Source organism: Sphaerodactylus townsendi, linkage group LG14, assembly GCF_021028975.2.
Source record: "Sphaerodactylus townsendi isolate TG3544 linkage group LG14, MPM_Stown_v2.3, whole genome shotgun sequence".
Lineage (NCBI taxonomy): Eukaryota > Metazoa > Chordata > Lepidosauria > Squamata > Sphaerodactylidae > Sphaerodactylus > Sphaerodactylus townsendi.
This window is the reverse complement of record NC_059438.1, coordinates 21,830,251-21,855,001: the sequence shown is the minus strand read 5'-3', so window position 1 is coordinate 21,855,001 and position 24,751 is coordinate 21,830,251. Positions and strand designations below refer to the sequence as shown.

General features: G+C 48.4%; 2 protein-coding genes across 2 annotated transcripts; both read left to right on the top strand.

Annotated features, from left to right (window-relative positions):
• The first annotated feature begins 4,351 nt into the window (after positions 1 to 4,351).
• Positions 4,352 to 9,104, top strand: LOC125443264. Its single transcript, XM_048515270.1, has 4 exons — positions 4,352 to 4,482; positions 5,873 to 5,952; positions 7,389 to 7,553; positions 8,945 to 9,104. The coding sequence occupies exons 2-4, from the start codon at positions 5,874 to 5,876 to the stop codon at positions 9,010 to 9,012; spliced, it is 312 nt and encodes a 103-aa protein (XP_048371227.1). The 5' UTR covers positions 4,352 to 4,482; position 5,873; the 3' UTR covers positions 9,013 to 9,104.
• A 3,899-nt stretch (positions 9,105 to 13,003) lies between these two features.
• Positions 13,004 to 24,153, top strand: ZDHHC7 (zinc finger DHHC-type palmitoyltransferase 7). Its single transcript, XM_048515792.1, has 6 exons — positions 13,004 to 13,326; positions 16,014 to 16,138; positions 17,638 to 17,734; positions 18,722 to 18,803; positions 19,615 to 19,745; positions 20,458 to 24,153. The coding sequence occupies exons 1-6, from the start codon at positions 13,021 to 13,023 to the stop codon at positions 20,632 to 20,634; spliced, it is 918 nt and encodes a 305-aa protein (XP_048371749.1). The 5' UTR covers positions 13,004 to 13,020; the 3' UTR covers positions 20,635 to 24,153.
• The last annotated feature ends 598 nt before the right edge of the window (positions 24,154 to 24,751 follow it).

The window sequence follows — 24,751 nt, the reverse complement described above, 5'->3', positions numbered from 1 at the left end:
GGTGTGGGGGGGGGTTCTCCTCAACCAAGGTGGCTGTATGTGAAATGATTTTAATACAAAGACATCGGTCCGAAAAGCCAAATTGTTCCACACGATGAACTGATTAAATGCAGCATTCATCCAAACTGCATCCTGGAAACATAGAGTGCAAAGATAAGACTTTTGCAGGCAAATTTTGCAGAGAGTGGTGGAGTCTCCTTCTTTGGAGGTTTTTAAACAGAGGTTGGATGAACATGTCAGGAGTGCTTTGATTGTGTGTTCCTGCATTGCCGGGGATTGGACTTGATAGCCCTGGTGGTCTCTTCCAACTCTATGATTTTATGACTTCAATCATTGGGACAGGAGTATCAAACATGTCGCCCAGGGGGCGGATTCGGCCCTTTGAGGGGGTTTATCAGGCCTGCCAGCCAGCTGAGGCAAACCACACACCCTTGCTTCTTTAACCTGGCCCATTTTTAATGGCAGCCAACTACTATAATCACATGCTCTCAGCAAAGTTTACCTCACTGGGTTGCTGCTGCAAGGATAAAATGGAGGCGAGCAGTATTAAGTCAGTGACCTTGGATCCCCATTGGGTAGACAGGTAAAGTATGAATGAAGTAACTTAATACACTAACAAGGTTGCGATTCTGCAATCTGGCCCAACTAAAAATCCCTAGGAAAGCAACCAACAGAGCGGGAAGTGGATGGGAGTGGAAAAGGAAAGAGACAGTTCTGAATAGAATCATAGAGTTGGAAGAGACCCCAAGGGCCATCAAGTCCATCAATAGGGGAACAAAAGAGGGCAGGTGAAAGTCACTGCATGTATTGAATGTAGGGTTGTTGACTCTGAGTTGAGAAACACTAGATTTTGGGGGTGGAGCCTCAGGAGGGTGGGGCTTGGAGAGTAAGAGGCCTTCAGCTGGGCATAATGCCATAGAGTCCTCTTCCCAAACCTGCCAGTTTTTTCCAAGGGGAACGGATCTCTGCCTCCTAGGGATCAGTTGTAATTCCAGGAGGTCTGGAGCGACCACCTGGAAATTTAAGGAAAAAATAGGAGAAACACAACCAAATGCATGTATGCTATGATAGTAAGGTTGTGCAAGTTTGGTACACGTTCCCACAGACTACTTTTATCCATCCAAGCAAGTTATAGCGGTATAACAAAATTTGTCACAGTAGCACATTTTTACAGTTCTGACAGAGCAGACGTACATCTAAGCATGAGTTTCAATAGGCCTTGTGTTTTCCCTTTAAATACTACATCTTTCCGCTTGGTTTCTGTCCTGATGGGGGCCGCTTTCTCTTTGTTTCGCGCAACAGCTTATTCAAGGGACTTGTAATCTCTGCTTATTTTCCTGTAACTTAATTTGCAAATGGAGGCCACAGTTGATCTTGTTTGCAATGAATGCTTATAATCCTCAATCCTTCCCCGCAACCCTCTTTTTCTGGTAATATGAATTTTTAAATAGATTTCATTAATTTTAAAATGGGTTTTATTAATTTTGTAGGCTTTAATAGGTTTATTGGATTTTTAAGTAAGTTGTATTGTTACAGTGTTATCTGTTGTAATTGTTTTCAGGAGAATCAATATTTTCTGATTTTTACCTTGTTTTGTAAACCATCCTGGGACCTTCGAGTATAGGGCAGGCTGAAAATACGTAGACATAAATCTAATATTTAGTTTGAAATTTCCACGTATGGTTAACATGAAATCTTATCTGGGAGCCAGTTATGTAGAGACACAGTAGTCTTCTTCAGGAAGAACCACAGCATTAAGAAGACTGTTATGCCTCTATACAGCCGGTTCCCAGATAACATTACATGTTAACAATCTATGGGAATTTCAAATTAAATATTAGATTGAGGATTACAAGGATTCCTTGCAAACAAGATCAGCTATGACACCCCCCCCCCCTCCTTCCCATGGGTAAACTTAGAGGGAAAATAAGCAGAGATTATGAGGCCCTGGAATGAGGAATTGGGCGAAATGAGGAGAACCGGGCTCCGGTAGGGAAAGAAAGACCAGCTGGAGGTTGGCAACTCCAGTGGCAGGAGGCCAGAGATTGGGAAGGGCTGCAAGGAGGCAGGGCCCAAGGGGAGAAGGAGCAGAGGCAGCCAACTGATCCACTGCATTGCATTTCCATAGAGAAGAGGGCCATGGCAGCAGGTGCAATTAGGGAAGGGACCAGCAAATAAGGGAGGGGGCTTGGGGGACAAGGAATGGATGGAGGGTGCAGAAAAGGGACAGGGGTCTCAACCTATAAGGAGCAACTGTGGAGGAACCAGCAGGCAGCTGCAAATAGGGGAGAAGGAATGGTGGCAGGGGTCTCAACTTATCAGGGGCAATTGGGGAAGGGCAAACAGGCAGCTGCAAATAGGGGAGGGGGCTTGGGGTCTAAACCTATAAGGGGCAACTGGAGAGGGGTCAGCAGGCAGCTGCAAATCGGGGAGGGGAATTGGGGACAAGGGGTCTCAATCTACCAGGGGCAATTGGGGAAGGGCAAGCAGGCAGCTGAAAAAAGGGGAGGGGGCTTGGGGGCACGGGGTAAGGATTTCAATCTATAAAGAGGGTCGCGCCCGCAGAGCCCCAAAAGGGAAGCAGTGAGTTAGACCCAGGGGGCGTGGCTTGAGTCCATGGGCGTGGCTTGTCGGGCGAGGGGCGTGGCCTTCAGCAACTCACCGTCGCTTCGCCCCTTTCAGGGCTCTCCGGGCGGCGCTGACCTTGCCGACCACAATCCGGGCCGAGGGCGGAGGCGGCGGAAGGGCATGCCGGGGCCGAGCCCGAGCCCATTCCCGGGGCGAGGGGAGTCCTCGCCGGGCCCCGCCGGAGGCCGTTTGAGGAATCGCTGTGAGAGGCTGAGCGAACGGCTCCGGAGGAAGCCAGCTGTCAGCGGTGCGCATGCGCCCGGCGCCGGGCGGGGCCTGGCCTAAGGGCGTCGCTGTGCCCATGCGTGCTTGCCGTCACCGCTTCCCAAAGGAGTCTCCGCGCAAAGCGCTGAATTTCCACAACAAATGCGCGAGTCCGGCGGCATTTGATCAATTAACGCCATTTATTCTGGCAGCAACTGGAATCGTGTTCCCGCACGGAGCATGAAAGGGGGGAAACGACACCTTCAGTCCCGTTGGGGGGGAGGCTCCCCGCAAATGGCGGCGCTCGTGCGGAAACCGGAAATCTCCGTTGCGCCTGTTGTGATCGAGTTCTACCTTTAGGGAGCGGTTTGACGGGCTACGTTTGGCGCATGCGCACTGAAGAGAACGCGCCCTCGTTTCCACGTGGGTTCCCGGTTGCAGAAGCTGGGCGCCCTCATGTGTTTGTTTGTTTCTTGGATTTACATCCCGCTCTCCCTATCAAAACAGGCTCAGGGCGGCTTCTAACGATCATTGATATAAAACATCATGATACTGTTAAAAACTCCAACCCAGGAAGGAACCATGGAAAACTAAAACATTCCCCACAATTGGTTGTTGTGGGTTTTCCGGGCTGTGTGGCCGTGGTTTGGCAGATCTCGTTCCTAACGTTTCGCCTGCATCTGTGACCAGCATCTTCAGAGGTGTATCACAGAGGGAAGTAACCCCCCCCCCCCATTCATACATGTTCTAATCATAAGGCTCACATCCCATAGTGTATTTCAATAGATTAAAAATTATGCAATGCTTCACAACAGATTAAAAAATATGGAGTGCTTCATGAATCTGCGATCCAAAACTAGCCAGCTTGTTTTGACTGTGCCCAACCGACAAAGGTCAGCATTTATTTTGGCAAACCAGAACCCAATCGCAACAGAATCTATCGCAGAGTTCTTGCGGCAAGCCATCAGACTTCACCAAGCTAGCTATATATGTTCTCATTTTTTTCTTAGACTGTTACCAATATTCTATACCTTACTGAATTTTGTATTTTTATGTTGGATAAGAACTGAGAATTGTATTTTTTAATACGTGCGTGGCCGAATCAATTACTTAAACAAACAAAAAGGATAATAATAACTATGGAGATAAAAATTAGATTCCGAGGAACTGAATGAATAGGTTAACGTTAATGTTAGTCATCAAGCGTATAAATAATTGTTTATTCGGTAAATAACGGTAGGTGCTGAATAAATAATCAAATAGATGAATTTTAGAGGAAATAAATAGGATAAAAGGTGCTCTCTCAAATTTGTACCCGTCTATATTTTCTGAACATCAAGATCCACTGGTTCCATTTCAGTGTATTTATCTATGGATTAAAATCAATACAAAAATATTATTTAAAAGTGTATTTTTTATGACTCGCCAATAAAAGGCTGCTGCCGTTGGGGGCGCTGTTTTGCAACCTTTCCCACCCGTCTGTCCAGCGTGCTGAAGCACTTCCGCCCGTTCCTAGCGCGTTGAAGCACTTCTGCCCGGCCTCCTTCCCGTCGTGCACCGCGCTTTCCGGCTTTGTCTCTCTTTCCTTCTTCCGTCCTCAGACTGCGGCCTTAGAGGGCACGAGTGGGCTTGGTTGGCGGGCCTTGGCAGGTGAAAGGGGGGGGCCCATTCCTGGGCGAGAGGGGAAGATCTGGGGCTGGGGGCTTTGCTCAGGAGGGCTCGTGACGCTCTTAGGTTCCCCCTGCAAAGAGGGCAGGGCGGCGCCGGCGCACAGAAGCCTCCTGGCGTTGGCATTTGCACAACAGTCCTGCGAGGTCGGCCAGCTTGGGAGCCTGCAGTCGCTGGGAGGCTTGAAAGACCGGTGGGCTCGAGAAGGAGTTGCAAAGGCCCGTGCTGCTGCAGCATACTCGGTGTTTAGGGTTGCTAACCTCCAGGCGGTGTCTGGAGTTCTCCCTGAGGGACTGATCTCTGGGCTATGGAGATTAAGTTCCACTGGAGAAAAGGGGACCTTTTAAAGGGTGAGCTCTGAGGCATTAGGCACCACTGAGGTCCCTGCCACTGGCCCCCTCCCCAAATTTTCAAGAATTTCCCAACCTGGAGTTGGCAACTGTAATCTTTTATTTCTGCCTTCTGAGAGGTGGGTGATAAAAGTAAAAGCTGAAGGGAGGAAACAGATTTTGTAGTGATCAAAGTAAACCTTTTGTTCAGAGTCAGAATAGGGAGGACTAATGTGTTATGATTGTTGCCAAAATTACTTTTAACGAAAACATACCTAAAAGTATTGTCGAAGGCTTTCATGGCCAGATTCAAATGGTTGTTGTGCGTTTTCTGGGCTGTGTGGCCGTGGTCTGGTGGAACTTATTCCTAACGTTTCGCCTGCATCTGTGGCTGGCATCTTCAGATGTGTATCACAGAGAGAAATCTGTTACACACTGTCCAGATTTTGCTATTCTGCACAGTAAAATCCAGCTGCGAAATGCATTGAAAGTGCATTATTCTGCATGTGCAGAAAGGGCCTGAGGCAGTTTTGCGAGTTGGGAATGCAAGGCGAGTTTATCCAGGAGCTTTTGGAAAGGAGTCAAGAGCCTTTCAAAGACTGCAGTTTTAAACATTTTTATTGCCACTGGTGAACACAATCAAACTTCAGAGTAAACATAGGGCGAAGCTCCAAAGACCATGTAACAAAATCCTCCATATTTAGAGATTATTCATGAATGTACCTAAAACTTCATTCTTGGCTGCAATCTTGTCTTCCTTATACTTTGATTTTGAGGGTGAGACAGGAGGCTACCTGGGCTGGCAGGTAGCTAGTTCTCCATTGTGGTAGGAGACAGAAATTGATGACATATTGTGTAAACTTGTGGTTTGCACATCTGTTTCTTTGCCTGATAATAATCCTTACAGTTGCAGAATTGCCAGTAGTCTTCTCCATCAACACTGTTAAGTAGCAGCAAACTGCTCTTGTACCTTAGGTGGCAAGGTGCATTGGCAAGATTTGTGGCCATTTCTGATGCTTTGATTCATACCTCTTCCCTTTCAGGATGTTGGCTTCTAGGGCATGCAGCCTTATCGGCAAGCGGGCCATTTCGACTTCAGTCTGCGTGAGGGCTCATGGGCATGGTAGGTCTAGAGCTTCATTTCTTCAGCCTGCTCCCATCCCCCCACCTGCTATTTTATCACTTGTCTAGTGCCTTTCATTTTACACAGTGTTTTCCTGCTATTTATCCCACCGTGATGAACACGCAGACTTTTGTTTTGCCTTTGTTAGGATCAGCGATGTTAGTTTTCTGGGAAATTTTCCAATTCAGATTTAAATGTTTGTCATGGTAGTAATTTTTAAACAATGTTAGGAGAATAAAGCAAACACATCACGTACAAGAACTGGGATCTGTTTGTACTTTCTATCCCACATTTAGCCCACCCGACTTGAATAGTTTAGGGTTCAGCTCTCAGAAGCTAAGCAGGGTCAATTTAGATGTACAGGATCGGTACAGAGAGGCAGACAATGGCAAACCACCTCTGAACATGTCTTACCTTGAGAACTCTCTGGGGTCGACTGTGACTTTATGGCAGAAAAGAGCAAAATTTCAATAACTTTTGTACCTGTGGGACCGCATCTCCCTATACTGCCCCCGGAGGACGCTTTGTTCCTCCAGTGCTAACCTGGTAGTCCATGGCCCCAAAGACATTCAGCTAGCCTCAACGAAAGCCAGGGTGGTTTTGGCCTTAGCTCTGGCCTGGTGGAACTCTCTACCAGCTGACCCCAGAACCCTGCGGGATCTTAGTCAGTACTACAGGGCCTGCAAAACGGAGATGTTCCACTGGGCCTTTGGATGAGGCAGCTATGGTCCTTGCTCCATCTTGCTGACCTGATCTGGCCCTCTTTCTCCCCCCCCCCCCACTGTCCACATCTATTTAATGTATTTATCTTTATTATTATTATTATTTTCCATTCATCCCTCCCTCCCTAACAGGGCTCAGGGCGGCGAACCAGAGAACGGCAATAAAACCAATTTCAATCATAATCAATAAAACAACCACAGATGGTGAAAACCCTCCCCCCATCCGCACCCACAGGAGGCTAATGATGATAACAGGTCAGGCCGGCTGGCTAGATGGAAATGCCTGGCGGAAAAGCTCCGTCTTACAGGCCCTGTGGAAATTGTTCAAGTCCCACAGGGCCCTGATATTACTCGGGAGCTTATTTCACCAGGTAGGGGCCAGGGCTTTTACAGGGCTGTAAAAGCCCTAGCCCTCGTAGAAGCCAGCCAGATATCCTCATGGTGGATGGGAGGGGAGTTTGAGGCTATTCGGGACCCGGAAAGGGTTAGTGGTCGCCATCTTCAGAAATTGTAATGTTATGGAAGTTGCAGCTTGAAATGATTTAATTGCTTGCTACATTTTATATTGAATCTGTGTTGTATTATTACGTATGTTAGCTGCCGTGAGTCCAGCTTCAGCTGGTAAAGGGGATAGCAAGCCCAATAAATAAATAAATAGGAGGATAAGGCAAATACATCATGTAGAAGCACTGTCTCTCTCTCTTTCTTGAACAGGTGTTGCAAAAATCGAGGACTACACCTTGCCCGTTTACTTTGATCGTCGGGAGACTCCTTTACCTCCAATTGACTATTTGAAAACTCTCTCTTCCGAGCAGAAGGCCCTGAAGGAGAAGGAGAAGGCCTCCTGGGCTTCTCTTTCAGTTGATGAGAAGCTTGCGTGTAGGTATTCATCGGCGGTGGTGGTTGTGTTTGGAGCGGAGAGTAGAGGGGAGGGTACAAATTTGGCTTAGCAGGCCTCAATCAACAGATTATGGAGATTCAGCATCGTGGGTCGTAATGTTGAAAGAGGGTTGGGAGGATCTGGTCTCTGATCCTCACTCAACCAGGAAATTCTTTGGGTAGAATCATAGAGTTGGAAGAGACCCCAAGGGCCATCAAGTCCAACCCCATCCCATGCAGGAACACACAATCAAAGCACTCCTGACATATGTTCATCCAGCCTCTGTTTAAAAACCTCCAAAGAAGGAGACTCCACCACCCTCCCAGGCAGTGAATTCCACTGTTGAACAGCCCTGACAGTCAGAAAGTTCTTCTTAATGTTTAGGTGGAATCTCTTTTCCTGCACCTTGAACCCATTACTCCGTGTCCTAGTCTTTGGAGCAGCAGGAAACAAGCTTGCTCCCTCTTCGACATGGCACCCCTTCAAATATTTAAACATAGCTATCATGTGTCCCCCCCCTTCACCTTAGCTTCTCCAGACTAAACATCCCAGCTCCCTAAGTCTCTCCTCGTAGGGCATGGTGAAGTCGTGCCCGCAGGGTCGCGAGGAAGAGGCGAGACACGGAGATATCATCTGGTGGAGAGAGCCAGCAGCAGGAAGCGCGGTCCGTGAACCTGGCAACTCTCCCGTGTGCTAGTCCCTGGCACCTTTTATTAGGGTTTCTCTGGGGGCGTGTAAAGGGGTCGGATAGGCGGGAGAACGGGAGATCATCATGTGATGCATGATCTCATCGGGCTGCTACGTGCAGGAGGAAGCGTCCGCGTCTGGGTCTAATCCATACCTGGGGGCAAGAGCCCTTTTGTCCCTTTGTCTGGGACACCTGGTGACCGTGAGTCAGGTAGTTCATGACCTGTGACTCACGGGGGAACGGTGGGTGGGGGAGCGTGTGCGCCCAGAAGGCCGTAGCTGGCACCGGCATTCCAAGCGCTCTATCTACGGTTCTGCTGGGTTCGCGGGCTCACCCCTACACATGGATTTCAGACCTCTTACCAGTTTGTGTGCCCTCCTCTGGACCCTTTCCAACTTGTCAATATCCTTCTTGAATTGTGGTGCCCAGAACTGTACACGATATTCCAGGTGAGGTCTAACCAGTGCAGAACAGAGAGGTACAATGACATCCCTCGATCTTGACACTGTACTCTATAATCTTAGGCCAGGCACCATCTCTCAGCCTAACTTACCTCTCCGGATTGGTTGTAAAAATTAAGCGAGAGGGAGGGCCGAGCTTTTTAAAAAACGCGACGACTCATTTTGGACTCTGTGCCGCCGTCCGCCTTGTTCATCTCAAAACACTAGAGAAGGGCCATTGTTTTTATTTCGTTTGCTCCAGTGTACCGCATCAAATTCCACGATAGCTTCGCTGAAATGAACAGGGGATCGAACGAGTGGAAGACTTGATGCGTCGTGAGTGCTGTTCTTAAATTAATAGGCTTCACCGCCTTCATTGTGTCATCACAGCAAAGGAAATACTAGAAGTATTTAATCGCGGGATGACGCTATTATACAGAAGAGCGGCATCTGCAAAGGGAATCGGTCCAAGGTTGTGCGCATGCCCTGAGCAGGGCTCTGGGAAAAAAGAAGCGGGTGCTATTTGCACGCAAGCCCTTCTTGTAAGAAAGAGGAGCTTTTTTGACACCCTTGGGTGATTAAGGCAACTTTTTTTGGTGAGAAAAATATTGCTTTGTCATTTGAAAAAGCTGACACGTTCCTTGGCCTTCCTCTAGAACAGTGGTGGCGAACCTTTGGCACTCCAGAGGTTATGGACTCCCACCCCCCATCAGGAGAGAATGCTGCTAGAACACGGCCATACAACACGGAAACCACACAGCACCCAAATGAATCATCCTGATCCCCTTTTCTAGAGCTACCTACCATTTCTTCAAACCTTGTTGTATAACAAAAAGCACCCCGCCCTCCGGTTATGTTTTGTACGTACGTATATCTGCTGACTGAGGACAATCTTGTCCGTGGATCTGGTGGCATCGACTCTGGCTTGCAGAAGTTTATATCACAACAGATCCGTTAGTCTTTAAAACTCTTGCTCGTTTGAACTGGCATTCAGTGTTGCCGGCCTATAGGGAAGGAAGCGACCATTTCGGGGGTGGGGGTGGGGGGAATCGAGGCATCTGCTTGGATGTTGCCGAATCAGTGAAGTGCTTTCAAAAGGTCAATAAGAGCACAGGATCAATAGCAATTTGAGAACTGAATGCGTTTCTAGGATTTCAGGCTATTCCTAGCACTTGGGGTGTGGGGGTGGGGTCTGGCTGCAGAGCTGATTACAGTCCTTTGACTTTTGACAATATCTGGATAGATGTAGACTCGCAGGGACGTTATTTCTGCATCTGTTGCAGTAAGATTTTGATGAGGCAGTATGCCACAGAGCCCCCTGTAACACCACAGGAGGCCCAAATGCAGGTTAGTGATCCTGCCATTATAGAAAAGGGGGAAAATACCTTTGCTGGAAAAATCACTGTTCTGCACTCTGCAGAAGCGGAGCCAACCAGTTCTACAAAAAAATGGCAATTAAAAACTTTTTGGAAAACGTGACTGTCGTCGTAAGTGTAGCGATTAAGAGGGTGGACTTTAATCCGGAGAACCAGGTTTCATTTCCCTCTCCTCCACATGAGCAGTGGAGTCTTACCTGGTGGACTAGATTTGTTTCCCCGCTCCTGTGTTTCTGCTGGGTGACCTTGGGCCAGGCACAGTCCTCTCTGGAACACTCTCAGCCCCACCTACCTCACAAGGTGTCTGTTGTGGGGAGAGGAAGGGAAAGGAGCTTGTAGGCCACCTTGAGTCTCCTTGCAGGAGAGAAAGGTGGGGCATAAATCCAAACTCCTCTTCTTCTTTGCTTGTGTGTAGAAGAGAGTCTGGGGCCCGTTCCACACATGCAGAATAATGCACTTTCAATCCACTTTGAAGCTGTGCGGAATAGCAAAATCCACTTGCAAACAGTTGTGAAAGTGGATTGAAAGTGCATTATTCTGCATGTGCGGAAGGAGCCTCAGTTTGAAGCAAGCAAGCATGTTAAACCTTACAGTAGCCTTCTCTTGGAACTGACGCGTGAGCATCTGTCAAACATAGTGAGACTCAGAAAAGCGAGAGAGCCATAAGGGAGCTATTGGGAATTTCTTGTGGCATTGAACTTAGCTTCTTTCTTAACCTTAAGCAGATATAATTCTACAGGATGGAAACTTTACGGCATGCGGGGCAAAGGGTTTTGGATTCTGCTGTTTGGTCGAATAAAGGTTCTGTTTAGTAGCAACAATGAGCTTTACTGGTTGTGGCCGTCTGTCCACGTGTTGTTTGGTAAACAAAGCGAAGATCAAAATGGGAAGGTCGGTATAAGTCACTCTCGTTGCCGAGGCGGTTGTTTTCAGTCATTTAAATCAGTGATTGGTTTGATTTAAAGCAATCCAGCCCAAGAACTGGTGTCAAACCAATGTTTTGCAGTAAGCAGCTCTTTCCCGAAAACAAAAAAAACCCCTGAAAACCTTTCTTCATCAGGCAGGGAAAGAGACAAGCAGCTCCGCCAAACCCTTCCCTTCCAAAGGACCAAATGCGAGAACATCTGTTACCAGGATTAAATTGCTGGCTGAGTTCTCCGAGCGCAGCCCCTGGCGGGCAGAGTTTGCTGCTCCTTTTGCCTGTTTCTGCTGAGTCATTGTGTCAATTGAGACTTTTATTATTTTTTTTTACTGGGCCTGCCAGTGCCGTATGGAGTCTGCTGCATTCTCTCCTCTTCCAGCTACACAGAAGTAAGTTTTGGATTAGAATTGAAACTGGAATTGAATTAGAATTGGAATTTCAGCATTGGCTTCAGCGCTTTTGAATATTCACGGCCTTCACATGGTGGGTGCAAAGTGCCCTCAAGTTGCAGCTGACTTGTGGTGACCCAGTAGGGTTTTCAAGGCAAGAGCCGTGGTGGGGAGGAGGAGGAGGAAAGTTTGGATTTATATCCCCCCTTTTTCTCCTGTAAGGACACTCAAAGGGGCCTACAATCTCCTTTCCCCTCCCCCCTCACAACAAACACCCTGTGAGGTGGGTGGGGTTGAGAGAGCTCCAAAGAACCGTGACTAGCCCAAGGTCACCCAGCAGGCGTGTGTTGGAGTGCACAAGCTAATCTGGTTCCCCAGATAAGCCTCCACAGCTCAAGTGGCAAACCCGATTCTCCAGGTTAGAACGCACCTGCTCTTAACCACCACACCACGCTGAGGTGGTTTGCTGCTGCTCCTGCCTCTGCGCAGCAACCTCGGACTTCCTTGGTGGTCACCCCTCCATATGCTGGCCAAGGCCAATTTTGCTCATCTTTTGAGATCTGAGGAGGCCGAGTTAGCCTGGGCCATCCAGGTCAAGGCAAGAGTCGAACAGAGATGGCTTGACATCGCCTGCCCCTGCGTGCTGGCCCTTGATTTCCTAGGTGGTCTTCCATCAAGGCTTGAACCCCTTGCCCACCTTGCTTAGCTCCCAAGACCTTGCAGAATCAGGCTAGAGAGGTCCATCCAAGTCAGGAGCCTGCAAACATTACTCTAATGATTCTTGCACTTGCTTCTAAGGTGGGTAAGTAGGCTTATCCCTGTCTCCGAAATGTGTAGCTGAGTTGAAGTAACCCTCCTAGTAAGTTTATGGCAGAGGAGAGGTTAGGTCTGGGGGCTTCCTTGTTCCTAGTTCAGTATCTTTGCCACTGCATGACGGCAGCGCAATTGGGCTTCTGACTAAATTATTGCTTTGAGTGTGGGAGAGAATCCTTTCTGTGCTCGGGGGGCCTAAAAATTGGAAGCAGTCCTGTGTACCATACCCCACTGGATTGATTTGAATTGTGTACCTCTGGACAAGTTGCACACATGTCCTGAGAACAATGTCAAATTGTATTGTCGAAGGCTTTCACGGCCGGAATCACTGGGGTGCTGTGTGGTTTCCGGGTTGAATGAAGCTACCAGTCCGGTAGTAAAGTATCTCCTGTCATTTCGTCTGCATCTGTGGCTGGCATTCTTCAGTGATACCAGCGAGCACCTTTGAACACTTTAACATTGCTTTGTACTTCCTGTGGTAGCATAAAGCCCACTTCAGAGGTGCGATCTTTTTTCAGAACCTCCTTTGAAGTTACTTTTTTTTTCTCAGCCACAGATGCAGGCGAAACATCAGGAGAGAATGCTGCTAGAACACGGCCATACAGCCCGGAAACCACACAGCACCCCAATGTCAAATTGTGTGTGTAAGGGAGAGAAAGGGAAGAGGTAAAACGCCAGGACTGCGGTAGTTGGAAGTGCAGAGTCCTTCTGTGAAAGTCTCGCTCCTTGCAAAGTTCATTCCAAGGATCACTGTAACAAAACATGATGTCTGATGTCCAAGCGCCACAGCGCATCAGTGTCGCTTCGTTATTTTTCTCCAGGGCCTGTCCAGAAAACCATGCAGTCATCTGGGCATCGGTTCCGTGACGTTGAGCATCACCCGCTGCTTGCCGAAAATGACAGCTATGACTCGTCGTCTTCGGAGGCTGACGTGGCCGACAGGGTTTGGTTCATCCGTGATGGTTGTGGGATGGTCTGCGCGGTGATGACGTGGCTCCTCGTCATCTACGCGGATTTTGTGGTGACGTTTGTCATGCTGCTGCCTTCCAAAGACTTTTGGTACTCCCTCGTCAACGGGGTCCTCTTCAACTGCCTGGCAGTGCTGGCCTTGTCCTCCCACCTGAGAACGATGCTGACTGATCCCGTGAGTACAGGCATTCCTCTGGCATCTCCTTGCCATCTTGTGCATGTTCAGCCATCGCTGCGCCGTGAATTCTTAGCAGGCAGAATGCTCTAACACTTCTGTGGCAGTACAAGCCCCTCTCCCAGAGAGTAGCAGTCTGATTAAAGAAAAACTCAAAATTAGACAGGTAAAGGAAATGAAATGAAAATTGTCTTGTCAAAGGCATTCACAGCCGGAATCACTAGCGTGTGGTGGGTTTTCCGGGTTGTATGGCCGTGTTCCAGTAGCATCTTTTCCTGACGTTTCGCCTGCATCTGTGGCTGGCATCTTCAGATCCTCTGACGATACAACCCGGAAAACACACAGCATCCTAGAAAGGAAAATTACACCATGTACTCTCCACTGTTCAGGCATGTTTTCCATTTGTTTGTGACACCTTTTCTTTGTAGCTTACCCATTCCCCCAGCATTCTTAGGCTGCCTGGGACATCTTCACATACCTCTGTAGGAGAGCGCATGATTTGCCTTGTTGAAGATTCTGGGTCCAGCTGCTGCTATCCCGGTTATATGGTCCTTTGGGTAGGAAGATATTGGGAAAGACGATTCTTACCATTAGGAAACTTTTCCTAAAAATTTTTTAAATGAACATTAAGACAAAGTCTGGATAGATCTTCACATACCTCTGTAGGAGAGCGCATGATTTGCGGGGATCGGGCGGTATATAAATTGAAAAAATAAATAAATAAATAAATAAAAAGTTCCTAACAGTGGAAGTGGTTTGACCCAGGATCCAGTTATCTAGAGGTTTGGTGGGGTCCCTGGGCAAAGGCTGGAGAACTGTCTGTTGTGAATGCTGTATGTTTGAATTTCCTGAGCAAGGGGATTGTTTAGCTGACCTCTAAAGCTCCCTTATACCTCTCAAGCTGCTGCAATCTCTCCTTTATTCTTCAAAGGTTGCTCCTGCTTTGGAGGACCCAAGATCCCATTTATTATATACCGTGTTTCCCCGAATATAAGACAGTGTCTTATATTAATTTTTGCTCCCAAAGATGCGCTATGTCTTATTTTCAGGGGATGTCTTATTTTTCTGTGTTCTGTTCGTCGGGCATACTTCCAAACAAAAACTTTGCTATGTCTTACTTTCGGGGGATGCCTTATATTTTGCACTTCAGCAAAACCTCTACTATGTCTTATTTTTGGGGGATGTCTTATATTCGGGGAAACAGGGTAGCAGCTTCATATATTCGTGCGCTCACCTCTGCCAAGAGAAAGACACGGGAGAGTTTGGAGAGGAGACGTCTGAGGGGGGATATGATTGAAGTTTATAAAATTATGCATGGGGTAGAAAATGTGGACAGAGAGAAATTTTTCTCTCTTTCTCACAATACTAGAACCAGGGGGCATTCATTGAAAATGCTGGGGCGGGAGAATTAGGACTAATAAAAGGAAACACTTCTTCACGCAACGTGTGATTGGTGTTTGGAATATGCTGCCACAGGAGGTGGTGATGGCCACTCACCTGGATAGCTTTAAAAGGGGCTGGTATTGCATTTCTATGGAGGAGAAGTCGATCTATGGCTGCCAATCTTGATCCTCCTTGATCTCAGATTGCAAATGCCTTAGCAGACCAGGTGCTCGGGAGCAGCAGCAGCAGCAGAAGGCCATTGCTTTCACATCCTGCATGTGAGCTCCCAAAGGCACCTGGTGGGCCACTGCGAGTAGCAGAGTGCTGGACTAGATGGACTCTGGTCTGATCCAGCAGGCTAGTTCTTATGTTCTTATGTTCTTATTATACAGCAGCGTCATATATTCGTGCGCTTACCTCTGCCAAGAGAAAGACACGGGAGAGCGCGGGAAAAAGGACACCGGGAAATGGAAGGCTTCAAAGGGAGGACAGGACTACAGCCCCCACTTTTGACATCTGCTCTGGTTTCCCTTGGCCTGTCCCTTTCCACTTTCCACTTCCTGCTGTGTTCCTAATTTAGGATAAGTTTCCTTCTAGGTCCTAATACCCGTAGCTGTGGCTTTGGTGCTTTTTGGTCAACGCTTTCCTTTCAGTTATACTTCCAACTTGGTGATGGACTCTGGGACCAAGAGGGCCAATTTGTATGCGCACCGAGGCTGCCGTGCTAGAAAATAAGTAAACAACTGAGCGGTTCACGTAGCGGTGTATTCTCCTGGCTCGGGATCCCCTTTTTCAGCTGCCAAAGACTGAACCAGTAGAGTGCGACGCTGCGGCCGGACTTCCAAGAAGCCAATCCATTGTGCGGCTCAGTATACATAACAGTCGCTGCACGAAATCCCTGGTGTATCTGCCTCCCTCCTCCAAACATAGCCCTCTTTTTTGTGACCCCACGTAGTCCTCATCTTCCATTCGTGCAACTTCGCCGGGACAGATTTTTCTCCCTTTGTGTCAAAATGCTGGAGGTTCGCTCCCGAGGCAGACCCCTGCCCTTCCGTACTCCATGAAATGCCAAGTGCATTGAAGGTACTCCCTAAATCAGACCTGGGCGTTATACGGCCCGCGGGCCACATCCGGCCCGCCGGATGACCCTGACTGGCCCCCCTGCCTTTTGGCCCGGCCCTCCACAATATTTTCTGTTTCTTATGCGGCCCCATGGAAAAAAATAATTGCCCACCCCTGCCCTAAATGAATATGAATCTCCTTGCTGACTAGTTGCTGTCTGTCTTCCCTGTGACGTGCTTTAGGGAGCCGTGCCCAAGGGAAACGCCACAAAAGAGTACATGGAGAGTTTGCAGCTGAAGCCCGGCGAGGTGATTTACAAGTGCCCCAAATGTTGCAGCATCAAGCCAGAGCGCGCCCACCACTGCAGGTACGCATTGCTGCCCTTGTGCAAGCCCAGGGGGCTTTTAAGAACTTAGGAAGCGCCCGGCCCCATCGTCCCTGCGGCGTTTCTGTTTCGCCCGCCTGTCTGAAGCATGTTTTATTGTTCGCCTCTCTTCTCAAAGCTGTTAAAGCCGCCCAGCCGTCCTCGCTGCCTGTGCCAGGATCAAAGACAAGGCCGTTGCGATTCAGTCGGCTTCCTTTTTGTCTGCAGGAGCCGGGCAGGAGCCTGCGAGGGGGTTCCCTGGGAGCCCACGTCATGACTCCAGCTGCCTGCCTCTCCTTCCCAGCTCAGAAATTCAGATGAACGTGGAGGGAGCTCCCTCAGGTTTTGAGGATAGCAAAGCCCTTGGTCTTTTGTAAAGCTAGAGCAGAGCTCGTCTGCGCACACAATGCCCAGGTTCCGTTTTCCTAGGCCTTGTTGCCAAGAGGAGCATCTGGTGTGCGCAGAAGGCCCCGCACTCAACCCCAGTCCAAGCTGGTCTCCACTGATTCTCTCTTCCTTCTGTATACCACCTCTCATGTCGTATGGCCATGGGATGTGAAGAGAAAAATCCCCCTTGGATTGTGTTGACCAGGGGTCTTCAAACTATGGCCCCCCCAGATGTTCATGAACTACAATTCCCATCAGCCCTTGCTGGTCATAGTTTGAAGATCCTTGGTGTTGACTGTTCCCAGCTAGGACTTTTCCTTCACCAACAGCCTTCATCCGTTCCAAAAATGCCCCCAGAAGCAGTTAGTGCAGGGCTCTGCAACCTGCAGCTCTCCAGATGTTCATGGACTACAGTTCCCATCAGCCCCTGCCAGCATGGCCAATTGGTGGTTTCCACAGCCTCCCTGAGATTTCCACTGTGGTGGTTTCCACAGCCTCCCTGGGATTTGCTGGACATGCCAGAGAGAGCTGAGTTATCATCTGCATACTGGTGACGGCCCAGTTCAATCCTTCAGGCAGCCTTCCCTAGCAGTTTGACTTTCATGTTAAAAAGCACAGGGGACGAAATAGAACCGCGTGATACCCTGTAGCTGGGGACCAAGAAGCTGAGTAGTAGCGCCCCCCCCCCCCCACCACGTTACCCTCTGAAACCTGCCTTCCTACCTGAAATGTTATAGTATTAAAAGAAAGCAGTATAACATATTTATTCATATTTCCCTGCCGGAAATGTGTTTTCTCACGTGGTGTAATGCCATTGGGTATCTGCTGCATATGCTGATTTTCAAAAGTAATGTTTGAGCAGCTTCATCGGTGTTCTGAATTGACCCAAGGTGTGCCAGTTTCAAAATCTGCTTTCCTTCCCCGTTCGGCTTTTGGAAAATACCGGTCTGGACCATCTGGAGCATAAATATTTGTATTAGACAAATAAATGTGTACCGTGCATTGGCAGTAGCCTTGATCTTCAAACAGATGATCATTATTTTTTGGCTGCCAAGGACAAAAACGTCCAGAGCATGTAGCATACCTTTTTTTCTTTCTTTCTTCCTTCCCGCTAGTATTTGCAAGCGATGTATTCGGAAGATGGATCACCACTGCCCTTGGGTCAACAACTGTGTTGGAGAGAGAAACCAGAGGTTCTTTGTGCTGTTTACCGTGAGTAGGGAATTATTTACTCAAGAACAAATCCCACCTCTAGCTAGGGCAATGTTGGAATAAAAATTGCCAACTGAGGCACATGCTTCCATCAGTTTGGAAGAGAACAGAATAGAACCACAGCCCAGCTTCTTATTGGTGTTAAAGTACAAGCTGCAGTAAATCTCTCATGTACCTGTTGCGTGCTTGGGAGCACGCAAGAACGCGGGGAGAGAAAATCAACATGGCAAAGGCACTTGGCTAAATTGCAAGGGCCAGCAAACATCTATTTAGTTTGGTCGTCTCTCAGGCCCCTTCCGCACACGCAAAATAATGCATTTTCAAACCACTTTCACAACTGTTTGCAAGTGGATTTTGCTATTCCTCACAGCTTCAAAGAGCACTGAAAGCAGTTTGAAAGTGCATTATTCTGCATGTGCGGAATGAGCCTCAGAAAGCTGCTTTCCTTCCCTCTCATCTTTTTGATTTCTCTGCCCAAGATGTGGGGACGGCCTTTGACCTGTTTAGTGTTAGAAGAGGATTATATAAGATCGCAGAGAACGGGTCCATTAATGTGTGTTAGGTTTAGTTGCTTAATGGAACTTCCAGGGGTAGAGGCAGTATACCTCTCATGCCCATCGCTGGGTCAAGGCGCCTTCTTGCCTTGCTTGTGGACTTGCCATAAATATCTGGTTAGGCATAGCTGGAAAGAGGCTTGATTATCTGGGCCCGTGATCTGATCCAGAAGCGTGCTCTGGTCATTCTTCTTAAAGAGCCGAGCAGATTTTCTAAATGCACTGTGCAAAATGGCAAAGTGGTCAACTGCTGTAAAAGATATTTTTAAAATCGCATGTTCTGCTGTATGTATGCTGGCAAGCTCTCCAGATGTCTTTTGGGATCCTGACCGCGACTCATGAGAAGGATCAGAGAGTGTTGCTTCCGTTCCCTGTGTCTGCGACACAGCCGTACCTCTTAACTCTGACCGTAAACTGTTTCTCTTATTTCCAGATGTACATAGCTCTAATTTCTGCTCATGCCCTCATCCTGTGCGGGTTTCAGTTCTTCTCCTGTGTCAGAGGGCAGTGGACTGGTAAGTCTGCACTTGGAGTGTGTTTATTTTGTTTGTTTACAACATTTACATGGAGTTTGCTTTTGCAGAAAGGCCTCTGAGTGAGAAACTTGGTATGCAAGTGATATTGCCTGGAAAAAACCAAACACCCTACCAAGCAGATAATTTGCATATAGCTGTCTCAGTTCACAGAATCATGGAATCATAGAATCATAGAGTTGGAAAAGACCCCAAGGGCCATCGTCCAACCCCCTGCAATGCAGGAACACACGATTAAAGAACTCTTGACAGATGGCCATCCAGCCTCTCTTTAAAAACCTCCAAAGGAGGAGACTCCACCACATTCCAAGGTGGTGCATCCCACTGTCAAACAGCCCTGACTGTCAGGAAGTTTTTCCTGATGTTTCAGTGGAATCTCTTTTCCTTCACCTTGAACCCACTACTCCTGGTCTTAGTCTCTGGAGCCACAGAAAACAAGCTTGCTCCCTCACCCACATGACATCCCTTCAGATGTATAAACATGGCTATCATGTCACCTCTTAGCGTTCTCTTCTCCAAACTGAACATCCCCAGCTCCCTAAGTCTCTCGTAGGGCATGGACTCTAGACCTTTGACCCTTTTGGTTGCCCTCCTCTGGTCCCAGTTCAGGGTTCTTCCTCTTTAACGTCTTTTGTGCCCAGGGAGCCCAGCTGCCTTGAGTCCGCTGCTAGACACAGGAGAGTTGAAAACTTCTTAAATAAATAATATCCACATTGTTCCTAAATTCTAGACTTTTCCATGTCCTTTTTACAATGTGGTTCCTGCAACGTGTTTTGATTTTTCCCCTTCCCAGAGTGCAGTGACTTCTCCCCACCCGTGACCGTGATCCTGATGATTTTCTTGGGCCTCGAGGGTTTCCTGTTTCTTACGTTCACTTCAGTCATGTTCGGCACCCAGATCCACTCAATATGTAACGACGAAACGGTAAGACCTGAACTCTGGTCTCCCTGTTGGGCTTTGAGCTTCGATTCTGTTAAGATCTCACACATGCAAGTGGGACCTATTCGGCAGGCGTCCCATGAAGTGGAGGGAGTTCTCGTGCGCAGCAACAAACCAAGACCGGCAAACTCTGGTTTGTTCACAAGGTCTGGATGCAGCCTTTATTCATTAATCAAAACATGTATATCCCACATTTCCTCATGGTCTAAGGCAGCTTACCATAATAGTTAAAAACTTTTTTGAGTTGCAACCAAAAATAAAATAGTAAATGCTAAGTCTCCCCTCCCCCTGCCATAAGAGTGCCTGCCGTACAAAATCCCTCAAATGGCCTGACAAACAGGCAGTCTCCAAGGAGGGGACCCTCCTACCTCTTCAAGGAGTCCATTCCATAAAGCTGGAGTGACAACGGAAAAGGCCTGGTTCTTGCCAATGCCAGACAGCCCACCCTTAAGTGTTACGATAGCTAATAGTTGGATGCCTGATGAATGTAGCTGGTGCACAGGGATGTATGGAAGGACTTCAAATATGTGGGTTTTGGGTCCACCTGACAAGTTACTTGTCCAAATGAGCTCCTGTCCCTGGTTCTCCCACAACTATTTTGACCCCCCTCCCCCTGGATGAGTGCAGTCACTCAACTCCCTAACTTACCTTTTAAAAATATATTCATTCATTCATTCATTCATTCATTTATTTGCAGGAGATTGAAAGGCTGAAGAGCGAGAAGCCCACCTGGGAACGGAGGCTACGCTGGGAAGGAATGAAATCCGTTTTTGGGGGCCAGCCTTCCCTGCTGTGGATCAATCCTTTTGCTGGATTCCAGATCAAGCGGCTGATGCTGAGAGCCAAGAAAGGCGGTCCAGAGTTTTCCGTCTGAGCCCGACGTAGTAATGATACCGGAACTGATATCCACACACAGAGAAAGTAGTGTATAGTATTTATTTGGAGCCAGGAGGGACGGCCGCCCTCGTTGAACCTGTGACCAGTGGCTGTTGACACAAGTGAAACATTTTGCTTGTAGCAAGCAGAATTTTATACGTTTATAGTCACCAACATCTCATTAACTCTCAGAAGCGTCAGCCAGACGCTCCCGCACGGGGCTTTTGAGCAAGAAGCAAAAACGAAACCCCGAGAAAGATGGACAGTTACACCGAGGAGGTCAAATTATCATCTGACTACCGTAACTTATTATTTACAGGACTAATTACGCTTTCCTTTCTTCTCTATGTGAAGCCCCTTTTATTTGATATGTCTTTTTTTAAGAGTTTGCTGTTTTTTATAAGACCCTGTGCTGAGTTGTCAATCACGACGTGTAAGATACAAATGCTGGAAGCCATCCGTCAAGCGCAATCCTGCTTTTCATCCTAACAATTTCAAGGCCAAGCACAGTCCCACCCTGTAACTTTTCTGTTCTGCCTTTTGGGCCCACCGAGCTGTATTTCTGTTAACGTAAACATCTGCAGAACGGCCTGTTATCCACAGCTGCACTGCCAGACTGCCTAAGGGTGTGACGAGTGCCCCAAATTTCCCTAGGCTCGTAGTGGATTGAATCCTTTTGGGGACCCGAGTCATTTTACATCCTTACATGTACAGCAGTCCCGTTGTAACTCCTACCCTCACATTGTTGTGCCGGTTTGCGCATCGTGATAATTTCAGGGAACGCGGTTTCTGCTCTTGGGTGTATCGAAGGAGAGCTTTGTAAACTTGCATATCAAATGTGGAGCAGCCGTGGCCACAGGCTCCTTGTGAAGCAAACATCTTGCAGGCGGGGTGGCTCTGAGTGCAGCCGACCGCTTCCAATTTTGTTATGCCCCTTTCCCCCCACAGACCCCTCTGGAGCACATTGCCAAACTTGCCCGCATTTCAGAGTTGGTGCCGGCGAGGTTGCCACTCCGGGCAGAATAAGGTTAAGGAGGGTTGCCTGGGGAAGTGGTGAGCGCCCCCTGGCTGCCAGTTTTCAAGCAACAGGCTGGACAGCAGCTGCCACAGATGCTGAAGCCGGGCCTGCACTGATCAGGAGGTTGAACTACATGGCCTGTCTGGCCCTTTCCAACTCTATGATTCTAGTTGTTAGCATGACCGGCAATCCTTGCCCCTCTCGAAGTGGGGCTTCTCTTTGGACAAGTTGGCTTCTGCTCGGAGTCTAACATGCTATTTAGGAACCAGCCTTTCTGGTTCTAGAAAGTCTTCATTGCTCCCTTTGTGGATCTGGTCCTTAGCTTCACAGGCACACAATCCTGTGTGAACCCAGCCCATGCATGCACAAGCTTTCATGCTCCCTTCAGCAGCTCTTCTGCATGTGCGAAGAGACGTGCGTACCACGCTTCCCTGCTTTTTGAGGATGCCTGTGGGCTCTAGCACATGTGAGCGCGCCCGGCGTACATCAGATCTCCCGCTCACGCAAAAGGGTGACGAGGGATCACGCTTGCCGCGTGCGTAGAGTCATGATGTTTTGTGCGATCTCGTGGCGCGGTGCCCTCTGGGCTGTGTGGTGTTGCAGCTAGCAGAGCTGCATTTGCTAAGCACCGTCACTAAGAGAGGTGGGAAGAGGTCTTTAGAAACGAGGCATGTGGCAGGAACCTGACGGGAAGGAGAATTTGAAAACCCTCCCAAAGAAACGAGTTCCGGAAAAACTGATTCCAAGGTGGAGAAACAAGTTGTGTATAAACAGCATTGGCTGCCCTGTGTAGAGAGGGTGGGGGGGAAAGGGTACAGTGTTTTGAATGGGTTCTTAAATCAGCGAGGAACAGAACAGAGCCAGAGGAGAGTGTGCTCTGAATACAGGGGTCTGCAACCTGCGGCTCTCCAGATGTCCATGGACCAATTGGCCATGCTGGCAGGGGCTGATGGGAATTGTAGTCCGTGAACGTCTGGAGAGCCGCAGGTTGCAGACCCCTGGAATAGAAGCACTAAATCGGTTTCTCCTCCCTCCTCCTTAATTCTTGGAATGACTCGCCACCCAAGGACTGAAGTGGTACAAACTGGAGCAGGAGTCCCTGGAAGGAGGGGGAAAAACATATAACAAAAGAACCTCTGTTGTATAACTTGCCTTAAACCTATCAGGGTTGAGCTCTTGGTTTGCTGGCGGCACCACACAGTGCTGAGGGATCTTCTGTCCCATAGCTGGAGTCCCCAAAATGTGTTTGTTTGTGCATATGTGGGTATCCGCATGTGCGTGTTTTGCAGCGCCCCATGCGCTGCTGGAGCACTGTTTACCACGTTGCCCTTGCTCCGCAGGCGCTGCAGTGCCCACACCTCTATCCCGGCACCACCGCCCTCTTCCTGCGCATGCTTTGCCATTTGAATTCCAGCCTGTCAGTTTCTGGTCTGTCCACGATGCTGAGTTCGATGCTTATTTGCCCCTCACCATACCCCAGAGCTTCCCACGATGCAGCTGACTTGACTCGAGTCTAGTATTGGGGTGGGAATGCTGTCCCCATGGGAACTTCCTGATCCCCCAACTGGGACATTAGCGGTCAACCTGAAATGGCACAGGAGGAAAGGGATACAAAACAAATTCACTTTGAGGCAAGAAATGCTGCACATCTGGCTATCGGTTTCCGCTGTACAATGTGGGTGTGAATTTCTCCCCTCCACAACGCACATCATGCAGGGTATACAGGGAACATACTCCCCCAACGCAGAAGCTTGTATGGACTGATTTGTGTATTTTTCTGACCTATACATGGAGCATCCCCCTCCATAGTGTGTGCATTGCCGTAGGTTGAGTCCCAGTCATACCTCTGTTGGAGAAAGAGATCACAGATATGCTTGCCAGTAAAGCACCATGGTTAGTCTGTCCTCAAAAGTGACTTGTGCGGGCCACCTTATGTTGGCAGGGCGTGTGCCTCAAGAGACAGTGTTTTTTAAAGAAATAGTTCCATGCAGGTGATGCCTAAATGGGTCTTGTCAGTCTTTTTCCCAGACAACAAACCAAAATACTACAGGGTTTCCCCCCCCACCCCCCCTTATTTATATAGCCACTATTTTTTTTAAAATGAAGTCTGGGCACATATTATTGGGGATCTTCTGAACAGACATCACAAGTGGACGAAGGAAACTTTACAACGTTCGGCTGTTGTGGGTTTTCCGGGCTGTTTACAACATTTGTATAAAGAGGAGTGGAAAGTCCGGAACTCAGAAGAAGACCCCGTTAGTGTTTCCTGTTGGGTACCTTCATCTCCTGCGGGAATTGGTTATCGCTGCCTTGATCTTCTGTATGTAGCCCGTTCGACAAGCTGTGCTGCTGGAACTCAGCAAATCCCTTTGGAAGCAGCCAAACCTGTATGTGACTTAAGCGTGAGTGGCGTGTATGAAAGTGGAGTTTCTTGGCTTTTGGATCCCTTGTTCCGTTGTAATTTTTTAAAAAAATGTAAAATAAAGTTGACTAATTCCAGCTTTTCTGTTGAGTGATTAACTTCCCTCCCTTGCTGCGTGGTTATGCGCAGATGGGAGAACCCCAGTCGCAGGCTCAGCTCCCAGCATCCTTTGCAGGCTTAAGGAGAGCTTGGGTGTGGGGGGCTTTCCGGGCTGTCTGGCCGTGTTCCAGTAGCATTTTCTCCTGACGTTTCGCCTGCATCTGTGGCTGGCATCTTCGGAGGATCTGATGGTAGTAGCAAGTGGAGTATATGTACCTGTGGGATGTCCAGGGTGGGAGACAGAACCATTTGCAGTGGTTAACAAGTGTAGAGGGTGCAATTGGCAAGCGAACCGGGCATCTGCATAGTAGTTGCCTGGTATTTTAATCCATTTGATTGCTTCCTGCCTGGGACATCCTGTGTCGGGGTGGTATCTGGGTGCAGATGACCTCACTAATTGATTAGGCAACGTCATTGTTACTTACATATGCTAAAATGGGTGGATTCCACTGAACACGTGCAAATCATACTTGCTAATTGCACCCTTTGTTAACCAATGCAAATGGTTCTTTCTCCCACCCTGGACATTCCACAGGTACATATACTCCACTTGCTTTACTAAACCTCCTGACAGGG